General features: G+C 46.0%; 1 protein-coding gene across 1 annotated transcript in view; it reads left to right on the top strand.

The window, feature by feature from the left end:
* The first annotated feature begins 275 nt into the window (after positions 1–275).
* EIF3B (eukaryotic translation initiation factor 3 subunit B) overlaps positions 276–18,673 on the top strand; it is a 34,476-nt gene continuing 16,078 nt past the window's right edge. Inside the window, exons 1-8 of the mRNA XM_048868185.2 lie at positions 276–917; positions 13,161–13,353; positions 14,816–14,935; positions 15,047–15,104; positions 15,559–15,687; positions 16,836–16,993; positions 18,326–18,457; positions 18,568–18,634. Coding sequence (XP_048724142.1) covers positions 452–917; positions 13,161–13,353; positions 14,816–14,935; positions 15,047–15,104; positions 15,559–15,687; positions 16,836–16,993; positions 18,326–18,457; positions 18,568–18,634 — 1,323 coding nt within the window. The 5' untranslated portion in view covers positions 276–451. The remainder of the gene's footprint in view (positions 918–13,160; positions 13,354–14,815; positions 14,936–15,046; positions 15,105–15,558; positions 15,688–16,835; positions 16,994–18,325; positions 18,458–18,567; positions 18,635–18,673) is intronic.

Below are 18,673 nucleotides of genomic sequence, written 5' to 3'. Positions count from 1 at the left end.
GGTAGCGTCCACGCGTTGGCTATGTCCATTATACAACATTTGTAGGGGTACCAGGGATATATTATCCTATTATTATACCGTTTTATCATTTTACCCCCTTATCTTAAATACATTACAATAGCAGATACCCTGGGTGCATTTTATTTTTAATCTATACAGGGAGGTGTATTCGGTATCTCTCCCTTTTCCACCTTCCAAGATGGTTCAGTCAGGCCTCACCTAGTGCTGCTGACGAGGGCTGCCATGTTGGACTAAACCAAACTGGTGTATGAAGAAGGGAGAATTGGTTTTGAGGGGAGGTAGGGATTGAAGTCGCCATCGGCGCTGTAGGGAGCGGGATGGAGAAGAAGGCCAGGTGATTATAGAGCGTGTGGCGAGAGGAAGGTACTGGGTGAAAAATTACACCCCACCCTCCCCCCACACACTAGGAGTTGGTGTGTTCTGCTTCGCCATGCCCGCCGGGTCTCGCGCACATGGCCTAGCCGTCGGAGACTCCCCTCCCCCCCGCCTTTCCCCGGAGAGCCTGAGTGAGCGCGGCGGGCCCAGCAGCGACCCCCTCCCCATGCAGGAGACGGAGGAGAGCCAGGCGCCCGCGGCGGCCGGAGCCGAGGGGTCCGGGGACGAGCCCGAGCAGCCGGACGGGCCCCCCCAGCGGGAGGAAGCGTCTTCGCCGGCGCCGCCATCGCCCGGCTCCCAGGAGGAGCAGCCGGCGCCGCCATCGCCCACTTCGCAGGAGACGCCGCCCGCCGCTGAGGAGGCCGTCGCCCGCCCGGAGGAGCCGCCCAGCCCGCAGACCCCCGAGGAGAAGGCGGAGGCCGCGGCCGAGGAGCGGGAGGAAGCCGAGCCCGCGGAGGAGCCCGAGGACGACGTCTCCTTCAGCGACCCCGAGGACTTCGTGGACGACATCAGCGAGGAAGGTGCGGAGGCCGGGGCTGTGTGGCTGGGCCGCCGGGGGCCGAGGCCTGGTCAGGCCGGGCCTCCAGGCGCGGGGCGTGGCGGGGGGGCCTCCAGAGGCGGCCGGAGCGGCGCAGAACTGGACAGGCGGGAAGGGGCGAGCTGCGGGGCCCACGGGTCTGTGGAGCCGTCAGAGACCGGGGCCTTGGGTGCCCGCCTGGGCATCACGGTGGGTGGGGGCGTAGCGTCCGCCAACTAGGCCGTGCTGCGCTGGGCTCCGGATTCCCGTCCGCCCTGTCCCCGGCGCCGTGTGAGGGAGGCGGGCGGCCTGACGGGCATCTCTAGGCCCGGCTCGCTGAGAAGAGCCGGGCTGGGACCCCGCTGAAGCGGCTCCATAGGGGTCCTGCATCCTGGTCCCCCTGGTGACTAGCTGGTGAGCCGCCAGCGGTGCAGGGGAGGCTCGTGGCCTCAAGACCCCCCAGGCTCCCGCCCCCCTTGCCAGGCGGTGCCACCCCGCGGCGCTGCCGCTGGTCCGCTTGCACCGTGGGGAGGGAGAGCCGCTCGAGCTGAGGCTCTCGCAAGCCCCTGTGATCTGCTGCGCGCTGTGTAGCGTTCCTTGGCATTTGCACCAGGGGTCCCAGAGCAGGCGTCTCTTCCATCCCGCACATGCCAGCCACGCTGTTCGTGTGTGGTGTTTCTATTCCAGCAGCTTATTCAGAATCCTTTTCAGAATGGGGTCCTCACTCTGTTATGCATACAAATGCACAGTGGGGATAGAGTCTCTGCCATGAAGGGCTCATAATGTTAGCAGATGGCGTCTGTGCACGTGAGAGCAGTAGAGAGTCTCTTCTATATTAGTACTGCTGTATTCCAAGTACACTTAACTTAAACGTTAAGTTTGTTAAAAGCAGTGTTTTTATTATAATATAAAACCTATTAAACCAAACCTCTTAAGTACCTTTCATATTAATGTACCATAAAGTACTTGGTAAACTTAATTGCTTTTCATTCTTAAACCCACTAACATTTGAAAGCATTTGCATATTTGCCAGCCCAGGACAATGATGTAATTCACTTGATTGTTCCCAGATCTCATCCTTTAGTTATTTTGGATTATCTAGCATATGGATTTTCAAACCAGCCCGTCAAACACCTCTCCTCAAGGTCTATGGAGTGAAAAGTTTTGAGAATGGTAGGGAGGGGTCATTCCATCAGTGAGTGGATAGGATTGCTCTTATGTGATCTTCAGAATGCAATAGCTGAAGAGCATTTTATTTACTACTAGTGAATCCAAGATGTGTAGCTACATGGAAAATATAGTTGAATGCTATCATGTGTAATTATCTAGAGATGCATATAATTTGTTGTGTTGTGGTTGTGGGGTGGGGTGGTGAAACTACTCCAAAACCATTTCTTTACTATAGTGAGACCTTGATAAACCAGCTAAACTTGCACACAATGGAATCTTATAAGCAATGTTGTGCTGTACCTGTATTTACTGTATTGAAACAGACAGTAATTATAGGCTCTCGTAATGTCTAAGTGCGGTGTCAGAACTGAAAAGATCCTCTGATTTTAAAATTTGATTTGCATATAAATTAAGTAAGAATCAGTTATTTCTACTAGTAAACAATGCATGTACAGTGTGTATATTGCGGGGTAGTGAGATGTTACTTTACTACATTAGAACAGTTAAACTCTAAAACTGTACAAAAATTGCTTTAGGCTAAGAAACTTATTTGTATGTTTTTTTCTAAACTTGTGCAGTGGCTAAAGCAGACATGGTAAAAACTGCTTGGTCAGGTTTTTTCCCCCATCTTGGGAGAGGCCCTTTAGGTATCTCTACACTGCTGTTAGATACCCTTGGCTGGTCCTTGCCTGCTGACTTGGGCTAAGGAGCTTTTTAATTGGGATATAGACATTCCTGCTGGAGCCTGGGCTCTAGGATCCTGTGAGGTGGTTGAACAGCTCCTTAGCCCAAGCCATGTGAGCCTGAGTAAACTGCTGTGAGTTTTTTAAATTGTGGAGTATATAGATACCCTGTGCTGAGTTTGGAATGACTGTGTTAATTTTTATCTTCATTCCATTCCAGAACCAGGTAGGCTCTCCCTTTCCACTTCATTGTTAAGGGCTAAACTCTTTCTGGTGTTTAGGGAATGTCATATAAGTAACCTGGTTACAAGATTTTAATCTAATTCTTGCTGGTTCACCAGCTAGCCTGACTTTTCCATCTTTGCTCACTGCTGCTTCAACTGTTCTCTCTTTCTCTTGAGAATCTGTTTTTGAAGGAAAAAGGAAGTAATATGTCCATCTCAGTCATTGCACTAAGAATAATCTTGTGCTTGTGGAAAGCCATTGGAAAGATTAGCTTTTTTTTTTTCTGTAATATCTTTAGTTCCTGCCCTCTCCACTCTGATCCACTGACCCTTCACTGGTTTCAGAGGAACAGCCGTGTTAGTCTGTATTCGCAAAAAGAAAAGGAGTACTTGTGGCACCTTAGAGACTAACCAATTTATTTGAGCATGAGCTTTCGTGAGCTACAGCTCACTTCATCAGATGTATACCGTGGAAACTGCAGCAGACTTTATATACACACAGAGAATATGAAACAATACCTCCTCCCACCCCACTGTCCTGCTGGTAATAGCTTATCTAAAGTGATCAACAGGTGGGCCATTTCCAGTTAAGTTAATTTCTTTTACTTTGCAGTGGACCAAATCCTCTGCTATGTCAAGTATCATGCTTGCCCTAGTTTAAATCAGTTGGTAATGGTCCCCAAGGGACCATCTGCCTCTTGAAGATACCAGGAGCACAACACCCCTCCGTTCCGACATGATTGTCTGCACTATAAGGTAGAGTATACATGCTGGCTATACTAGCTCTGTGCACTCTGAGCTATTGCTAGCTAGGAGCAGCGTGAGGGGAGCAGGCTAAGGAACCTGGTCTGGTAGGTCTTTCCTTCAGTACAACCCTAATTCAATCCAGATAAAGCTGTGTTTGTGTATATAGTACAGCAGGGAGAATCTACAGAAAACAAGTTTAAATATGCATTACTCAGTCTGTCTAGATGTCTGGAAACTTGATTATGCAAAAGACTTTAAGACATTAAGAAATCTTAACTGTGACATTTCCTTATACCATCAGTGGTTCTGTCTGATCATAAACATGTCTTGCATTTCTTCTCAGTGGAGTTTCTCTTCTTTGGCCTTTGGTTTGTCACTACTTGTTGGAAATGCTTCCATTTCTATCTGTTATATATGAAAATCTTTTTAATTCTTGATATGGCAAGGAAAAATACTTTAAATAACATATTGGTGTTTGATTAAAATTTATCCTCTCTGGTTAGCTGACATGTCCCTGCAGAGATTTCAAAATTCCTTCTTTCACTCTGGGGCCTAAAGTGTCTATTGCATTTACAAACTAAACTACCAACACCTAAATCCCAGAGAAGAGTGATTACACTTCTATGTCTTTCATGTATTTTGCTGTCTTGGCTACTAGGAGAATGGTGTTGCAAACTCTGGATGTGCATCTTGAGAGCCCTGTATGCACTACAAAATTAATTTCTTTCTGACACCAGTCATCTACATCAGTTTGTCCCGAACCAGTGGCAAAGAGGTAATGAAAATCGGTTCACCTAGTTTACAACACCACTGCGGAAAATGTGATTTGCGAGTCAGTGCATGGTGGTCTTGATTTCACTCAATAGCAGTTAAATCAGTTTTGGCACCTGTTGCTGATCGCCATTGTCAGCGTTACAGCAGTCACTTTCTTAATGTAGATCCTACCTTAAAAGCAAGTAGTATTCAAACTGGTGATGATGGTGTTTAGGAGCCCTAGTCGTGGACCAAGACCCCACTGTACTATGCATTGCAGAAGCACAACAAAAAGATGGTCACTGCCCCAGACCTCTATGTGAGGAGAAATTAATTGCTAAACATGCTTCTGTGTCAGCTGTGGGCTATCAGCAGAATAAGACCACATAAATAACTTACTGGGACAAGATGGAGCAAAATTTAAAGATCCTAAGGGCCTACCATGTAGTGACTTGAAAAGAGACTTGTGCCTTACTGTTTCTCTTCCTCTTCTTATTAGCATTGTGAACAGTGATATGTTCCCTTACATCAGGGGTGGGCAAACTATGGCCTGCAAGCCAGATCCGGCCTGTCGGAGCTTCGGATCTGGCCTGTGGGATTGCCACCCCCGTGGCGCCGCTGGCCACGCACCGCTCCTAGAAGCGGCCAGCACCTCGTCGCTGTGGCCCTTGGAAGAGAGGCGGAGGGCTCCATGCTCTGCTCTTGTCTGCAGGCATCCCCCACCCCCCGCTCCCATTGGCCGGGAACAAGGAACTGCAGCCAATGGGAGCTTTGAGGGAGGTACCCACAGGTGAGGGCAGTGTTGTCCGTTTCCCTTCTCCCCTCCCCCCCCTCCCCCCCCCATATGGTGCTGGCTGCTTCCTGGAGTGGCTTGGGGGCAGGGAGGCTGCCGTAGCCCAGCAGCACTGGGCTGGAGCCTGCACCCCAAACCCCCCACCGCATCCCTCCTACACCCCAACACCCTGCCGAGTCCCCTGCCACACCCCTCCCTGCACCCCAACCTCCTGTCCTGAGCCCCCTCATACACCCTGTACTCCTCCTGCACCCCAGCTCCTTGCCCTGAGCCCCTTCCTGCACACACACCCTCCCATACCCTGCACGCCCTCCTGCACTCCTGCCCCAGCCCTATATTCATGGCCCTGCATGCAATTTCCCCACCCAGATGTGGCCCTCGGGCCAAAAAGTTTGCCCACCCCGTCCTACATGCTGCCCCAGAAATTCATTCAGTCATAGGATTAAGATCTGGGAAATTTGCTATACAGTGCCGAGTGTGATGCCATCACCCGTGGTCACTCTAACTGACACAGTGCACAGCCTACTAAAGACTGTTGTCTCTGGGGTGGCACTACAGGCAATGCCAGGTAGGGTCAGCGTGTGCAGCCCTTCTCATGTCATTCAAAACTGGAGAGCGCGCAGTGTGCAGGGATGCTTTTGTTCATCCCAGTGACATGGCTGAAAAGCATGTAATGCCACTTTTGGATATAATGAGTGACTGAAGAAAGGCCAGGGCTTTGTGAGATTGTGACACTTTGCAGAAAGTCAAACCACTTTTTACTCACGATTTGGTACTGACAGCCTGTATAGAATGCCTCTAGCGGCTCTAAGTCTGCCTGTAGCAGGGTCCAGGTTTCTGACACGTATAGCAATATGGGTAGTACTCACATTTGAGAGATCCTGAAATTTGTTAAATGTATGGTCTGTCATTTTTAAATAGGTACTATCAACTTGATTGGAGTTGGTTTCAACAATTATTTAGAAATAGTTTTAATGTAGTTCACCTATGCTGTGATTCCTTCTGGCAGATTTTACGGTCATGTTTTATGGTTTTACTGTCATATTTGTATTTTGAATGTGTTGGCATTTTAAAAACAGAGGAAAGAAACAAACAGGAGAAACTGACTATTCAGCAGAAACAGTGACCTAGACTATGCATACTGCTGTCAAGTGTGCAAAGACAACAAAATGGAAGGGGGGAGGTGCGGTTGCTTTCTAACCTTTCCTCACTTATCCTACTTGTTACTTGTATAGTAGATCGTTTTTTTTAAAAAAAGGTTTTTTTTTTTTTTAAGGTTAACTATTTTAATGTTGTCTAATCTTCCCAGGTTCCACTGGAGGACCTCTGCAGAGTCTCAGGGTGGTTTTGTGACCTCTGTCTAATACCTGAATTGAAGGGGACATATGCGTCCAACCTTTTAACAAATGCATTCTTTATCCCAAATTAGTTTTGTTTTGTTTTTTAATTCAGCTGGAAATGAATTGCATTAATCTCTTATCTTCCACTGGTAGCTGTAATTGGGGCAACCCTGCGTTAACAAGGAATCAACTACATAATTTTTGTTCTGTTGGCTCTTATGATGTCCTCGTTTTTCTGGCTTTCAAATAGCCTAGTTTTTCATTTAAGACACTACCTGGATTTTTGATTGAGGGGAGAGGGAGAGACTGAAAAAACTGTGGGAAGGAAAAGGTATAAATTGGTTGGTAAAGGTAATAGTTTTGATGTAGCATACTTAAACTTCTTTAAGGGATTGATGTGTTCAAAAAAGAACTAGATAAATTCATGGAGGATAGCTCCATCAATGGCTGTTAGTCAGGGTGGGCAGGGATGAAAAACCATTCTCTGAAGTGTCCCTAGCCTCTCTTTGCCAGAAGCTGGGAATGGGTAACTGGATGGATCACTTGATCATTACAGGATACTGGGCTGGATGGACCATTGGTCTGACCCAGTATGGTTGTTTTTATGTTTTTGATACCAAGTGACATTTTGATTTTATTTATCAATGACATGGAAGAAAACATAAAATCATCACTGATGAAGTGTGCAGAAGACACCCAAGTTGGGGAGTGGTAAATAGTGAAGAGGACAGTGCTCTGAATCTGGTGACATCTGGATCGCTTGATAGACCGGGTGAAAGCAAACAATATGCATTTTAATACAGCTAAATGTAAATGGTGTACACCTAGGATCAAAGAATATAGGCCATACTTACAGGATGGGGGACTCTGTCCTGGGAAGAAATGACTCTGAAAAGGATTTGAGGTCCATGGGGCATAATCAACTGAACATGAGCTCCCAATGTGACACTTAGGCCAGAGGGAATTCTATGCCAACAAAATAAAATTTCTGTGCACAATATTTTAAAATTCTACAGATTTTGTCAATACATAAATGTGGAGTCTCTAGCATGGCAGTGGGGGAGCACAAGCCACTGGCTGCATGGAAGTGGGAGATGAACCTGCTGCACCTGACCCTAACGCAGCACAAGGGCCGAGCCTACCCCTCTACTCTAGGTGCACCACATGTGGGCCGGCAGGCTCAGCCCACCGGGATCCAGGTGTGGGGTGAGGGCAGTTCAGTATGGGATCTGGACACCAGCTCATTTGGGGGGGGGGGGGTTCAGGTGGTTGGGACTCATCGGGGGTGGGGGTCTATGTGTGGGAGGAGGGGGCTTGACTGGGGGGGGTTCAGGTGCTGGTAGGGTGGGGATTCAGATATAGCTGCTTGGGACTCAGTGGGGTGGGAGTCCAGATGCGGGAGGTTCATCAGGGTGGTCCAGGTACAGGGGGTGTGGGTGTTCGATGGGCCTGCTTAACAGGGGATCCTCAGCAGCTGCTGCCAAGAGGACGCTGCGTGCTGGGCTCCCACTTTCCCCATCCCCTTCTCTTCCATGTCCCATCCTCCTTCCCCCATTTTCCCCGCCCCCCACCCTTGTCCTGCCCCACTGCAGGCACTCACTTTTGTACAGAAAACAGGATGGCTCCCAGCACACAGAAGGGGAGCATGGACCCAGGAGGTGGCATCCAGCTGCAGAGTTAGCAGAGCTGTGCCACACACTCCTTCAGCTAGGCAGCTCTGCGCTCACAGAAATGGCCGGAGCAGTGGCACATGACCCCGCATGATATCTTTCTTCTCTCTCCCCCTTGCCATGCCTTGCCTCTATTTGGGGGGGCAATTTCCCCCCCAAAAAACTATGCACCCGGGCATCCCTAGACTTGCCCCCAACCCCATATGGCTTTCCTTTCACTTCCCCACAGAACGTGATGGGGAAGCAAGAAATTCTGCGGAGGGACATGAATTCTGCACATGTGCAGTAGTGCAGAATTCCTCCAGGACTGCACTGTGGTCAAAAAGAGTTAATGTGATCCTCAAGTAGGACTAGAGGGGTTATTTTATCTCTGTATTTGGCACTGGTGTGACTGCTTCAGGAATACTGTCTGGTTCAGGTGCCCACAGTTCAAGAAGGGTGTTGATAAATTGGTGAGCATTCTGAGAAAAGCCACAAAAATGATTAATGAATGAGGAAATATGCCTTTTAGTGATAAATTAAATAGATTCAAAGAACTCAGTCTAACAAAGGGAAGGTTAGGGGGTTACTTGGTTGGTCTATAAGTAGCTGCATGTGGAACAAATATTTAATAATGGGCTCTTCAATCTAACAGAAAAAGAAAGATATAATATAATCCAGTGGTGTAAATTGAAGCTAGACAGATTCAGATTGAAAACAGTGTATACATTTTTGACAGAGAGGGTACTTTACCATTGGAACAATTTACCAATCACTGGCGAATTTTGAATCCAGATTGGATGTTTTTCGAAAAGATATGCTCTAGGAATTATTTTGGGGGTAGTTCTGTGTCCTGTATTATACAGGAGGTCAGACTAGATGATCACAATGATCCCTTCTGGCCTTGGAATCTGAGTTTATAGACCGCTTGCATCATAAAGAAGCAAAAAAACAAAGCAAAAACCACTTTGCATTTATCTACCCTTCATTTATAATAATACTGTGGTGCTAACACATTTCGCCAAAATCTGTATAGTAACTGTCAATCCTGTGTAATCTTGGTAATGTTTTATGCATAAAACCAAACAGTTTGGAACAAACTATATAGCAGGCTTAACAGACAACGTAATTGTATATTCACTAAATTAAAAATAACACAAGGTCTAATTTTCTGTTTTCTGGTTGGTTGAAATTGAGTAAGCATTTATTGATGCCAGATATTTCCCAACACTGTCCTCTTTTCTTTCCCAGTTTCAGCCTCTGGGTAAAGAATTCAAAAATTCTGATCACGTCAGTTACTAGACAGCTGGCAAAAACTGGTGGTTAAAGCTTTAAGCACTTCCAACACCTTGTCATGTTTTCTGGTATTTAGGTGTTTTCATGATGCTTATTAAATCTTCCTGATTTCTGAATGCTGTCTACACAGTCTGACTCTCCAGACTGCATCTTTAAATTGCAGTTCAGAAGTGAAATGACACCTATCTCTCTTCTGTATTAGCTATATTTTTTAGTAGTGTTTTTGCAATGATTCATCTTTTTTGCAAAAAGAAAAGGAGTACTTGTGGCACCTTAGAGACTAACCAATTTATTTGAGCATGAGCTTTCGTGAGCTACAGCTCACTTCATCAGATGCATACCGTGGAAGTCTGCTGCAGTTTCCACGGTATGCATCTGATGAAGTGAGCTGTAGCTCACGAAAGCTCATGCTCAAATAAATTGGTTAGTCTCTAAGGTGCCACAAGTACTCCTTTTCTTTTTGCAAATACAGACTAACACGGCTGTTCCTCTGAAACCTGTCATCTTTTTTGGAAATTACAGGCATAAATTGATTGAATTCAGATAATTATTTGAGTATCTGAAGGAACCAGGATTGTCAGAATTATTTCTGCTCTGTTGTTGTCTCCAGATCTTTTTCCTGCCCCTATTTAGCCTTTTTGTCAGTAGACTTTGTTCCACTCAGTCAGATAGCATAACTAGAAGCCTTGGTAAAACTGAAGGAGATATTTTTTCAGTCTTATAGTATAACAAGGTAATGGGATGCACTGGTTATAAATCTTGGGCTTTGCTACATAAAGCAGATATAAAGTGGCACTTAGTCCTTGTTTCTATGTCATTTTGATTAATGGATCTGATGTCAGTGCATGTCTTAGTACTGGGGGATTTGTTTGGGGGGATTAGTTTGGAGTCTGTCAATTTCTCATCTTGGGCAGTGGCGGTGGGGGGTGGGGCTGTTACTAGACACTACCCAGAAATCTGACCTGTATTCTATGAAATGGAAAAACTACATGAATGCAATGTTGTTGTTGAGGTTCTGTGACTTATGTGCATGTGAAAGTTATGGTTCCCAGAGCAATTGTACCTTGGATACATTGCACATACATAATGTTTATGCCTTAATATAAGTGTGTGAAAACGGAGGATTAGAATAGAAGTTCAGTTACAGCTTGAACTACCACTGTCTTCCTAGTGAGAACTAAATTTGTTGTGTCCATGCCATGATTCTGTAGGAACTATACTTCTGAATTTCCTGAGTTCTGTATATGTAAAACCTCAACCATAATATTAGAGTAAGACTATTTTGGTTTTAACTTCCTTTTCCAAATAGAAACTTGAAACACAGGCTCACTGTACCACCCTACCAGCTAAACTTTTTCTCAGGCAATGTAAAGGGTGTTGTAGGAGATGGGCTAGGAGGGTTTGCAGGATACGGATGACCTGTCAGAATGTCAAGTGGGTTGAGAAGATACGTTCAGTTGCCTCGTGCTTAAAATGGCTTAACAAATTTTCCCCACTTCCATATAGGGTGACCAGGTGTCAGGTTTTCGACTGGAACACCCAGTTGAAAAGGGACCCTGGCAGCTCTGGTCAGCACCACTGACCGGGGCATTAAAAGTCCAGTCGGCGGTGTTGTGGGGCTAAGGCAGGCTAGTCCCTACCTGTCCTGGCACTGGGCTGCGCCCCAGAAGCAACCGCTCCTAGGCGGTGGGGGGGCTACGGGGATCTGCAGTCTGGCCAGTGGAAGCTGGGGTGTGGAGTGCCTCCTCCCCCCGCCTAGGCGCTGGACCTGCTGGTCACCTTCTGCGGTACAGTGCAGATGGCGCCAGGGCAGGCAAGCAGCCTGCCTTAGTCCCAGTACGCCGCTGACCAGGAGCTGCCTGAGGTAAGCCCATGTCCCAACCCCATGCCCCAGCCCTGTCCCCCCCCCAAACCCAGAGCTCCCTTCTGCATCCCAAACCCCTCATCCCTGGCCCCACCCCAGAGCCCTCACCCCCTTCTTCACCCCAAACCCCTGCCTCAACCCGCAGCTCCGTCCTGCACTCCGAATCCCTCAGCCCCACTCCCCAGCCTGGAGCCCCCTTCTGCACCCCAAGCCCCTCATCCCCAGCTCCAGTCCAGAGCCTGAGCCCAGAGCCCAACCTCCTCCAGAACTCCAAATCCCTCGGCCCCAGCCTGGAACCTCCTCAGGCACCCCAAACCCCTCATGCCCGGCCCCACTTCAGAGCCCTTACCCCCTCCAGCACCCCACCCTGTTGCCCCAACCCAGTGAAACTTAGTGAGAGTGGGGGAGAGCAAGCATTGAGGGAGGGGCAGTGTAGTGAGTGTGGGTGGGGCCTCAGGAAGGGCAGGGCTAAGGTGTTTGGTTTTGTGCGATTAGAAAGTTGGCAACCTTACTTCCATAGGCAACTTGTACCTGTCAATAATGGGGGGATAATTTAATGGTTGGGGTGGTCACGTGACCACCCCACATGTCACCTCTGTTGCCCACCCGTCTGCCCTTTACATGCTCCTCTCCTCGCTGTCCTCTCCCTGCTTTGCCCTTTTTCCCCCTACCAGCCCCTGGCGGGAATGTTTGGCACACCTGCAGCCTGCCTGGCAGGTTTCTTTGTCCCCCACTGCCTCTGACTGGGCCAGTGCCCAGGAGCTGCCCAAGAGGAGTCGAACCCTGCATGTACCAAAGCCGCCTGGAGCACCAGCACAGGGGAGCCTCTCTACCCCTCAGATAAGTGCTGAAGTAGGGAGGGTAAGCAATTTCCAGCCCAACCTGCAGTGGGGGGGGAGGGATGAGCTCTGCAAAGACATGGGCCAGTTCTTCCCTTTCCACACCCTCTCCCCCCCCCCCCCCCCCCCAAGCAGTTCCCATCCCTTCCTGTCACCACAGTGCTGAAAGGCTGCTGCTGGCCACGTTCTGTTGTGAACCCTCCTTGGCAGAAATCTGGGGAGAGGGAGGGATATGGACATACGATCTCTTGCCTCCAATGCATCATCTTCAAAGTTCTAATTAAAGGCTTAGAATGATCATGACTTCCCAACTATAATTACAGTGATGCTACAACATACAGGGCTTCCAATGGAGAATCATGCTAAGGCTTTTTTGATGTGGGAGGAAAGGTGATGTCAAAATTCTTTCTTGATGTCCGCATTTAGTTCAGTGTGGGTTTGTAGGTAACTGTTGTAGTGCTCTGATTCATAAGCAGTTTGGGGGACTTTTAGGACAAGATTTAACTCCTCTAGTTGTAGGCTGCTGAGGTTTCAAATGTCTTTAAATATAAAGTGTTGAGATCTTTCCTAGAGAAACAGACAATGGAAGGTGGTCTGTCATGTCAAGCTAGCATCTGTGATCTTCAGAAAATTGTGCCCTATATTAAGCATGTCCTAGTAGATTACACCTCTGTTAAAATGGTGTGGGAGGGAAGGGGGAACATTTTGGCCTCCTTTTAGTAAACTCAGTCAAGCTCAGTGTTCCATACAGCTTTCAGTTACTCCTGAACTTTTTAAAGGTGTTTGAGAAGGGTGTAGGTAAATAGCTATTGAATTCTCATCTCTTTCCTCCCTTCCCCATTCACTCCAGAGATTGGTGCTGAGTTTTTCTCCCTCTTTCTTTTTGCAGAATTACTTGGTGATGTGCTAAAAGACCAGCCACAGGAGGCAGATGGAATCGATTCAGTAATTCTAGTGGATAATGTTCCCCAAGTTGGACCAGACCGTCTTGAGAAACTGAAGAATGTTATTCACAAAATCTTTTCCAAGTTTGGGAAAATTACCAATGAATTTTACCCAGAAGCAGATGGGAAGACAAAGGGGTGAGTAATGAGAACTCCTGCTGGAAATGGGATTCAAACATTGCTGAGGTTAATCCTTTGAATGCTAATAGAATTTTAGCCCACAAATGTCTGACCCTGACATAACAGAATAGGATGATGTCCATAGAGGCACTTTGGCATGCTATCTCAGTGATATAGACACAAGATCCTCAGGCAACTGAAGGGCTTAACTGTTTCCTAGACTATAGCCGTACAGGAGAATAAATGTAGCCATGTTGAACAAATGGGTAACAAACGTCTTGGTCTTGGGGGGAAGGTATTTACAGATTTTGGGTGCTGGCATTTTCTCCTGATTATCACTGTCCCAGTTTTCAGCTGAATGAGATTGTTAAGGTGGTTGGAGAGTAGCATATTTCTCCTTGGGGTTTGGAGACCCAATATGGCAGATCCGAGAATGTAGAGACCAAGTAATCAGTTGTCAAATTATTCAGTATATGCTTCCTGGAGTTGTAGCACTGGAATAATTCCTGTGGGCTGGAGGGCCTTCAGCTCAGTCAGGATAAACTTTACAAAACAAATCCAGGTACCTTGAAAATCATTTTCTGTGGGACATTATTAGGTCCTAGGTCCAATGTACCATGAATTCTGGCTTCTGCTAAGTTACAGACTGGACTCCACTTGGAGAGGAAGAGTTTGATTATAATTTGGTTTAAGTGGAGAGCAAAATTCCCTGTAAACTGCGTGGCTGCACAGCAGACCGTCAAGGGCCGTGCAGCCACAGGGGCCTGGACTGGAGAGGAGAGAGACGTAGGAGGTGTGCATGGCCAGGGAGAGGCACCTCTCCCCTGGCCCTGTGGCAGCCTGCACCCCAAACTCCTCATTCCCGGTCCCACCCTGGAGCCCGCACCCCCAGCTGGAGCCTGCACCCCAACCCTCTGCCCTAGCCCTGAGCCCCCTCCCGCACTCTGAACCCCTCGGCACTATCTCCACCACACATCACCTCTGTATTGGTGCACATGACAAAATTAATTCCGCACATGGATATAAAAAAGTAGAGGGAACATTGGTGGAGTAGTAGTTGTGTTTTGAGGGCCCAGAACTTACGAATGAAAAGCTTTATGTAGCACGCTGAATTTGCTTGCTTCTCAAACATGTCCTTCCTTTCTGTTGGGAAGAGCTGCTTACCCATCCACCTGATGGTAGCACTTATTGCAATTCTGCTGTGTGTGAATTTGCCTTCATAATCTGTTCCACCCAGTTTCAAGAAGGCAGGGAAAAATGTGTTCCAAGTCATGTATGTATGATTAAGAAAAATACTTACATGAGCAAAGTGGAGATTAATTGCCTTCTCCTCTATGGATTCAGTGGTAGAAATTGCAACTTCTTCAATCTTGCCTTCTGGATTGAGTACCAGCTTTTCAGTTATTTCACCCACTGTATGGCTAATGCTGACTACAGGCAAGTTGCTACTGAGTAATCACATTTATCTCATTTAACTAAGGTATATTTTCCTGGAGTACATGTCCCCAGCACATGCACTGGATGCTGTGAAAAATGCAGATGGATACAAGTTGGACAAGCAGCACACTTTCAGAGTCAACCTTTTCACGGATTTTGACAAGTGAGTGTAGCCATCATGTTCTCTCTTTTTTTATTCCTAAAGACCATGTTGTAGCCTACTTCTGATCAAAGGTATCTGCAATATGTTTAACTGATCAAATCACTCTTCTAGATACATGACAATCAGTGAAGAATGGGACATCCCAGAGAAACAGCCATTTAAAGACTTGGTATGTTTGGTTTGTTTTGTTTGTAAGATGAAAGGGGTATGTTATATGAAGCTTTGAATAAAAATATTCCATATTCTAAAACTCCTTATTGCTGTGGCATTCATACAAAAAATACAGAACAAAGCTATGTTGCTTTCATAGTGACCGCTACTACTGTTTAGGAATTGTTATCTTCCCCCTCATGGAGAGCTGCAGCTCATCCAAAGAACTTGCCATAGTTCTTGGGCAAAGAGGGAGATGAGGTCCTGATATTTCAAATTGCTAATGTATTTTTCCAAAGTTTAAGCCAAAATAGCTAAAGAATTAAATTTCTGAAATCTGTAGTTAAATAACTTGTGGCTTGTAATTATCTTTGGTTTTTTATCATGTGTTCATAAAGTAGAATTTTCATCCTGGAGCATGAATATGGTATTTTTAGGAATTTGCTTCCTTAACTCCTGACTTCTTCTTTTAGGGGAATCTTCGCTACTGGTTGGAGGACCCAGACTGTAGGGATCAATACAGTGTGATCTTTGAGTCAGGAGACCGCACTTGCATCTATTGGAATGATGCAAAGGAACCAGTCGCAATTGAAGAAAGACCAGTGAGTGTCCCTGAAAGAACAGCTGCATATTCTAAATACAGTATGGTCATTAAGGCTCTAAAAAAGTGGTGAACTCGGGAAACTGGGGCAATAGTGAGATGACAGTCTTGTTCAATTTTTGTGTGCTGGGATGTGGTGGGGCAGAATAAAGTTGTAACATTCACTTTCTTTGATGAAAACAACTTCTCCATTTCCTACTGTTCAGAGTACATTTTTTTTATTTGTTTTTAACTTTCTAAAGGAGATAATGTCATTCATTTAGAGGCAGGGTTGCTTGTGTTTTGGAAAGGAAATAAAGTTGAATGTGAACTGAGATGGTCTATTGGCTCTGCTACCTTGCTGTGATTTAAATTAACCTCCCCATCTGTAAATTAGGGATAATAACCAGACTAAGATGTTTCGATCAAAAGACCTAGAAGTGCAAAATCAGAGTTTGAGAGATCTCTGCTCATCAGTGGTGAGCGGGAGATTACTGCTGTCAAGTGCATGCTACTCCCTAGCTCCTCTTTATTGTGTCTCTGCTGAGAGAAGGAGCACTGAAGATTTGTGGTAGGCTGAGTGCTGGAGGCAGTCCATCACCAGCAGCTCACATATCTGCTCTAGAGCCCAGGGAAGGAGACCTCAACAAGATTTTTCTGATGACAAGGAGCTCCTCTGTTATGATTAGGAGAAGGCAAGGAGTACGGAGAAATTGATTTGGTGAACAGCCTTCCAAATCAGCAGATGCTTATTAACCAAGGTTCATATAGAAGATGCCCTTTTCCCTCACCCTAGGTGAGGTTCAGGAGCTATATTTTGTTAGGAAGATTAGAACACACACTTCCCAGTAGTCCGAGAACAAGTGGCATGCTGAGCTTCTGGACACTGCTGAAGGCTTCCCACTACCATCCACCTCTGGCTCACTAGTTTTATTCGTCTGGTTAGTGAGTGTTTAAAGCTTGGAAGTTTCATTCAAAGGCATTTTCCAGGAAACATTCAGACTAAGGAAATAAGAACTGCACTCCAATCATGTTTAAGCTTGTGTAAATGTGGCTGCTGGATTACTTGTGGAACGGGGGGCGGTATGTGTGCGAAGCTACACACCACACATACTGAGAGCCGTCTTAATGTAATTCATCTCTGATGTATGCTGTATACTTTGCTTGCAGCGGTGGACAGAAACCTATGTACGCTGGTCCCCAAAAGGTACTTACCTGGCTACATTCCATCAGAGAGGCATTGCTCTGTGGGGAGGAGAGAAGTTCAAACAGATTCAGAGGTTCAGTCACCAGGGGGTACAGCTTATCGACTTCTCACCTTGTGAAAGGTATGGTATAAAAGCAGTTTGAGATCATGTCTTGGGGAATAGAAAACACAGCATGTTTATTCTGCCTTATCTACTTTTAGGTATCATGGGTTTTCAGTCTTAATTTCTCTGCTCTTTGGAATTGCCTTTTTTTCATTAAATATTTTTAGAATGTTTGTGTGTATCCATAATTCTGTTTGACATGACTTTCTACTTTTTAAATTGGAAAAGGTATTTAAAGAACACAATCCAGAGTAATGAACTAAAGTATTTAATAATCTTCCAGTTTACTTCAATTTATCAGGTATGAGCACCTTAATGCACACACAGACGGTATCTTTGAACTCAGTCTGTGATGCCTGTGAGTTGAGTTCTGGTCTTTCAGCAGAATGATCAGTTTATCAGCATCTTCAGAGGTTGTAATTTTCAGATGAATTAATTCTTTATGCTTTTTGTTTTATGGTGGTATCTGTGGAGATTGTCAGGCAAATGGTGAAGCTTTCATTAAACCTATTTTTATCTCTTGTGAAGCTTAAGCTTCTGTTTTTGTGTTTATGAATGGAAAGCCTGACTTAAAAGTATTTTGGTTTTAGATTTTTATTGTAGTTGAGGTTTGCTTGGGCTCTTAATAGGAAAACATGTTCCTGTCCTGAAAGCTCCCATCTGGTAAATTCTTGTCTCTAGGCCATCATGTTTTATACTATGTACTTCATTAGTCGTCATACATTGATGATGATGATTCCCCTTTACAACACCCAGGTGTGGTGGGTTTCTTGCTTGGATTGGGTGGCTTTTTGGCCAGAGGAATCCAGAGGCAATACCATAGTTTGGATGCCCAACACCACATCTGACACATCTAGGTACTGGAAAGAGTGCTGTGTCCTGCCTGGGAACACTGATGTAATCAGACAGTCTATCTAAATGCTGATAAAGCTTCATCCCCCCTCTAACTGTTGAAAGAGAAGGGACTCTGTCCCCCTAGAACATCCACAGTTACACTGTGGTACTGCTCCACATCTCCATAGTAACTGCTGGTTCATGAGGTGGGTGAATAAGGCTCTCCACTACTCTACTCCTAGAGAGCTCTCCCTCTATTAAAAAGGGGCATATGGGTGGCTATCTAATACTCAAGCCATCTCTCAACTCCTTCACTAGTTTGTGTAGGGGTGGACTGGAGAAAAGAGTTTATACTCTGCCCGTTCCCCAATTCTGTCTGTCCTCTTTCAGTGCATGCCTCTTGAACTTTGCTTAGCTGGTTCTTCTCACAATTAGATGAAAGCATATTTGTGCTGAAATGATAATTACACCATATGAAAAGTGAAGCTAGTCATTTTCCCTCTCCCCTTTTTGTAGGTATTTAGTGACCTTCAGCCCTTTAATGGACACACAAGATGACCCTCAGGCCATAATCATCTGGGATACCCTAACTGGACAGAAGAAGCGAGGGTTCCACTGTGAAAGCTCAGCCCATTGGCCCATTTTTAAGTAGGTTGGGTAACAGTAGTAGAGGACAGATCACACTAAATGACTGGCCTCTTCTTACTAGTGAGGTAACATGGTAGATCTGATGCTTCGTCGTCTTCTTATTTGTTCAGGTGGAGTCATGATGGTAAATTTTTTGCCCGAATGACATCAGACACCCTCAGCATCTATGAAACACCTGTAAGTGCTTTTTTACATATAACTTGCTTTATAATGTCA

Source organism: Caretta caretta, chromosome 10, assembly GCF_965140235.1.
Source record: "Caretta caretta isolate rCarCar2 chromosome 10, rCarCar1.hap1, whole genome shotgun sequence".
In the NCBI taxonomy this organism is placed as follows: domain Eukaryota; kingdom Metazoa; phylum Chordata; order Testudines; family Cheloniidae; genus Caretta; species Caretta caretta.
The sequence above is the reverse complement of the archived record's forward strand: the minus strand, read 5'-3'. Positions and strand labels throughout refer to the sequence as shown.